Source organism: Ictalurus punctatus, chromosome 13 (genome assembly GCF_001660625.3).
Source record: "Ictalurus punctatus breed USDA103 chromosome 13, Coco_2.0, whole genome shotgun sequence".
NCBI lineage: Eukaryota > Metazoa > Chordata > Actinopteri > Siluriformes > Ictaluridae > Ictalurus > Ictalurus punctatus.
This window is the reverse complement of record NC_030428.2, coordinates 26,861,077-26,866,491: the sequence shown is the minus strand read 5'-3', so window position 1 is coordinate 26,866,491 and position 5,415 is coordinate 26,861,077. Positions and strand designations below refer to the sequence as shown.

General features: G+C 38.9%; 1 protein-coding gene across 2 annotated transcripts; it reads left to right on the top strand.

Annotated features, from left to right (window-relative positions):
* Positions 1-208: 208 nt before the first annotated feature.
* Positions 209-2,802, top strand: LOC128634631 (protein turtle). 2 transcript variants are annotated; one of them, XM_053685337.1, is made up of 5 exons: positions 209-427; positions 591-638; positions 1,311-1,628; positions 1,780-2,094; positions 2,396-2,802. In XM_053685337.1, the coding sequence occupies exons 2-5, from the start codon at positions 617-619 to the stop codon at positions 2,500-2,502; spliced, it is 762 nt and encodes a 253-aa protein (XP_053541312.1). In that variant the 5' UTR covers positions 209-427; positions 591-616; the 3' UTR covers positions 2,503-2,802. The 2 variants fall into 2 exon arrangements, with proteins under 2 accessions (XP_053541312.1, XP_053541313.1); XM_053685338.1 differs by having other exon boundaries at positions 209-638.
* The last annotated feature ends 2,613 nt before the right edge of the window (positions 2,803-5,415 follow it).

Below are 5,415 nucleotides of genomic sequence, written 5' to 3'. Positions count from 1 at the left end.
TAATATCCAGTGTCTGGTCGCGGTTGTTGATGAACATATACACTTGTCTCCGGAAAGACAGGACGTGTTTCACCGCCGAATTCTTTGCGCACAGCCAAGCTAGCAAAGCCAAGCTCCGCCCACGCCCCAGTCCGCCTACACGGCAGCCAAGCTCCGCCCAAAAGCGGCAAGTCTGCAACTCAAGTCGGAAATGGGCGTGGTGGTACTGACTCTGTGCCTATGTTCTGCTTTAAAAGCGCGTTAGTGTCAGAGGGAATTTATTTCTCTCACCACCGTCGCCTCTGTCTGCTCATGGATATCCTGAATTGATATATTTCTGTAAAGCTGCTCTGGGACACCGTCCACTGTTAAAAGCGTTATACAAATAAAACTGGATTGGAGTTTAAGTCTTCAGTCGGACTTTGAGAAAAGTTTTGCAGCTGCATCGGTAAGTTCATTCATTTATTTTTTTGCTGAATTGTTTTGTTAGTAATAAGTATTATTATTATTAACAATAAGTAATAAGTAAGTAATAATAAGTAATGAAGACTGTTGTTTGTTGTCCTTCCTCACCGCATGTTAAATACCTGTTGAGATGATGTGTATTGTAGGTGTGTAATTTTGAGGAGGAAAAAGAATGAAGTCGGTTTTAATGTCTGGTAAGTATTACTGTTTTACACGGGGCGGCTGTGGCTCAGTTGGTAGAGCGGGTTGTCCACTAGTCGTAGGGTTGGCGGTTCCCGGCATTCTTCATGTGGAGTCACATGTCGAAGTATCCTTGGGCAAGACACTGAACCCCAAGTTGCTCCCGATGGTAAGCTAGCACCTTGCATGGCAGCTCTGCTACCATTGGTGTGTGAGTGTGTGTGTGTGTGAATGGGTGAATGAGACACAGTGTGTAAAGCGCTTTGGATAAAAGCGCTATATAACTGCGCCATTTTACCATTTACTGTTTTTCATTCTGTATAACGGACCCGGGGGGGATGGGGACGGGAGCAAGAATACGCTAGTGAGTGCGCTCATGCGAGAGTGCGCTCAAGCGTGAGTGCGCTCAGCAGCATGGTGGTTATTGTTTGTTATAACCACCATGCTGCTGTATTATTTTACAGTTAATAACAGGCAAAAATCAGATTGATTTATTCATTTTTCGCCCGGGGTGTTGATGGCTGGGGCTCATGGAGGAAAAAGATTGAAAGCCTTTTCCATGCTGTGTCCAGATGATTTCCGAAAGAGTGAACTAAAACAGCTATCAGTGATAGACAGGAAATTCTTCTGACTTGATTGTGTCTGATGTTGAAATGTCTATTGTAACTTGCTGTCCGATCTATTAGTGTACCTGTTGCTGCTGCAGTGCCACGCCTTTATCGTCAGAGAAATCATAGTGAATGAACCCGTCACCTTCCCGTGTACCTGCTCTGGACCTTGTCCGGTGGGTCGGTGGACCCGCTTCATTCCCGGCAACGCCGTGATTGCTGAAAGCCGGATGTGTCGCAGTGAACAGCGTTATCAGAAAAGATTTGCAGTACCAGGAGATCAGAGCAGAGGAGACTTCTCCCTGAAGATCAGTTCAGTCGCCTACAATGATGCCGGCTCCTACAGGTGCAGCTGTAATGGAGAATCAGTTACTGAAGTCAAACTGAAAGTTATTGGTAAGTGTGCTTGCTGTCATGAGCAGGAAATGATGTCACTCTTAACGTGTCAGTAGTAAAGTCTGACCAGCCACTGGACCAGGTGTAGCTCTTACAGGAAAGCGCGGTAGTGAAGCTAAAACGAAGAACACGGTTTGTTTTTGCCCGACAGTTCCGACGGGCGTAAAGGCTTTCGAGGGGGAGAACGTCATCCTCCCGTGCTACGGAGACACTCGACAAGATGTTAAAGACGTCAAATGGAAGAAAGATGGACAAAAGGTTCTGCTGTACACTCATGCAACCAGATCAGTGACTACCGATGAAGCATCAGAAAGCAGACTTATGATGTCAGTAGAAGGCTTTCTAGACGGTGATCTCTCTCTTCACATCGGTTCAGTTCGCCTGTCTGATGCAGGAGTATATCAGTGTCTGATCCATGATGAATCTCAGGACGGAGAACCACGAGCTGTTTTACTGAAGGTAGAAGGTAAGTTTATCCCTTATTCTGATCTTCCTTAAAAACCTCGAAAACTGAAAGCTAATGGTTTCGTTGATACTTCCTGTGAGCTGAGGGAACATTCCAGTCTAGTTTGAGTTTTTATTGGAAAATGCAGTCCCACTTTGTACTGTTTGTACTGATGTACTGTATAGTCAGTCTCCGTGATGTCAGGTAGCGTGAAAAGACCAAACCGACACATAAATTCCTCTTAGTGTTCACAGCTGCACAGTTTCTCATCTACAGCTTTGAAAACGTCCTTTTATTTAAAAAGTTATGATGTTTTCACCAGGGCTACAAGAGTTAACAACCACCAACAGCGCTGAAGTTACAGTGCGGCCTGTTCTACTAGGATTGATCATCGCTGTAGGAGTCATCGGACTGACATTTACATTGTGAGAAGATTCAGAGATGATCCTCCAATAAATCCAGGACTGTAGGATTTTTAGTTTTTTCCCATGCAACCCTGCTCTGTTGTCCCATGTGTTCATTGTCCTGTGTATTTATTGTTCAGTGTATTTATTGTCCTGTGTATGTATTGTTCAGTGTATTTATTGTCCTGCACTTGTCTCGCACTGTTGGGTATTTGCACTTTATGTAGTCTTATGTACTGCTATGTGTTGCACCAGTGGTCCTGGAGAAATGGCATTACTTTCCTACATATATAGAGGAATAACAATAAAACCCCACCTGACCCGATGTGTTTCTGGTATTGTCTATCTCGCCAGTGTCCCCCTGTAATAGTTTGCCATAAAATATTATTTCAATGTGAAAGTGTAATAAAAATATGAATGTAGTGTGAAAAATGTACATACCCTCCGTGACTACATTACTTAAGGTATAAACATTTATATTTAGTGGTGGCAGCAGGAAAAAACTGTCGTACATTTGGTATCTGGTGATTTTAGAATGAGGCCCCAACTGTCAAATATGTTTTGTGAATGGCTTTGCCAGGCAAAGAGCAGGAAGGCATGGAAAGAGTATACAGGAGTAAATGGGGTGATCTAATGCTGAGGAGTTCTACAGTACTTCAAATTGGGAACTATGCAACATGGTCCTCAGAGAGGCATTATCTAAAGTATGCATATATAATATAGATCAGATCACCAGTCTGTCTTTACCCACTCCTGATCTGGAGTCAAAATGATTACTTTTTATTTCCTTGTATGGGTTTATGACAGTGAGCAGTCATATACACTATAAGCCAAAGGTATAGAAGCAGTCGAGTTATTTTTAAAGGTTCCAAATTACTTGAACAGTTAAGGCAAATTTCCACCAGAACAGAATATTAGACATTTAGTGTAAAAAAAAAATTTTAAAAAAAAGTCTCTGAAATATTTCAGTGAATATATTTTTCCATATTAAATGCATTATATTAGAAATGATAGTACAGTTTTTGTTGACAAGTTACCAACTCATACTTTATAATAATTTGATTATGGGTATCTGAATCTGGCAAATATTTTTTATTCCATTTAGGCATTCAGTAAAAGTTCATAAACAAATTAGGAAGAAATGGCTTGTACACCACTGCTGCGGATATTAAGTCAAACCATTTTGTTCAAACTTCAGCATGATCCATAGAGTAGCAGAAAGTTATGGCACCTTATGAATACCATGTAAAGGATTAAGTTGACTAGTAACTTACAGTTTCAAAACCCCCGCAGCACGAGGAGAACATCCAAACACCGCACACACAGGGCCACGGCATGAACCTGGAGGTGTGAGGCGGACGTGCTAACCACTAAACCACCATGCGTCCGCATGGGACAACTTCCTGTTTCACTAAAACAAGGAGTGGTTACACTTATACCAAAACCTAGCAAAGATTAAATAAAGTTACACATAGAAAACTGGGCTCGAAGTTTTACATTTTACAGACCTCAATAATGTTTTTAAGATAAAATAGATAATGGAATATATATTTTTTAAAAATAGAGATAGATTGTGGAATATATTCCCCAACTTTATATTTAATTGTCTGGGTGGCATTCATTTTCTCTTAAAGTCAGTAAATATAAATCAGTTTTCCTTGTGAAATTAATTTGGATTTACTCAATATTTTTGGGCTATATAAACCATCATTTGGCATGCTATTACTAAAGCCAACACATTTTAATTGTTGCTTTTCTTACCGTGGACTTAATTTTTTTTTTATTTATTTATATAAAGTTGTAGTACTTAACATCTATTCAATCATATTACGTGTTACTTTGTTGCCATATTTTTTTTTTAAGTAACCATTTTAGTAAACATTTTTTAAATAATGGCGCTTGTTAAATTCTAAACAGACTCTCTTGTTGTTCAGAGGTTATTCTCTCATCAAGCATACAGTAATTAGGTACACAGGTGATATTATCCATTTTCATGGAATTTTCAGCCTTCCAAAGACTTTCAGGATAAGAATGAGAGCTTGTAATAAGGTCAGGTAATAATCTGATTTGGCTTTCCTGATAGCAGATGTACGCTACTCTGCCAAAATCTATAGACCACCCTGAAAATTCTTGTCAAAGCCTACATAACGATACATAACGAAGGGAAATTAAATAATAATCTATTGAAACATAACGATTTTTGCGAGCAAGTTAAAAACATAATTATTAAGTATTCGCAACAGGCTTCTATGATTCAGATTCATGGGAAATACTTGGGAACAAACAAAATTCATCTTTTGGAAAATCCATTACAAGAAAGATTAAAGAAAATGAAAACATGATAATTAATGAAATAATGTCCATAACATGCAAAAAATAACCCAAATATGTCAGACAATGATTTATTAAAACTGAATGATCTAGATAATATTTATTAAGAGAAAGCTAGAGCTGCTTTTGTTAGGTCAAGACAAAAATGGATGGAAGCAGGAGGAAAAAAACAAATACTTTTTCAGTTAACGAAAAAAGAAATAGGGAAATAACCTCTATGAACATATTAATAATAAACGGTGTTGCTATGGAGACTCCTAAGGACGTAGGTAACTTTGGTACTCAGTTTTATAGTAATCTACACAGTTCACTTAATCAACCCAATAATATAGATTTTTTTTCCTTATCAATTTAACAGCCAATATTAATCAGATTAGAGCGGATTTCAGTAATTCACGTGATAAAGAGTTCATCATTCAGGAAGTTACAGATTGTATAAACGGTCTTAAAGACAATAAGTCTCCTGGAATTGACGGATTGACAGAGGAGTTTTTAACGCATTTTGTAATGATCCTGAACCCTTTTAACTTCCTGTTTTCAAAGAATCAATTGATTTGGGACAACTTCCTGTTTCACTAAAACAAGGAGTGGTTACACTTATACCAAA

Excerpts from the sequence above, each read along its gene's own strand:
- LOC128634631 (XM_053685337.1), top strand. The coding sequence starts at position 617 with ATGAAGTCGGTTTTAATGTCTG. Across the intron at positions 639-1,310 it reads GAAGTCGGTTTTAATGTCTG|TGTACCTGTTGCTGCTGCAG; the intron begins GTAAGTATTACT and ends CCGATCTATTAG. Across the intron at positions 2,095-2,395 it reads TGTTTTACTGAAGGTAGAAG|GGCTACAAGAGTTAACAACC; the intron begins GTAAGTTTATCC and ends TGTTTTCACCAG.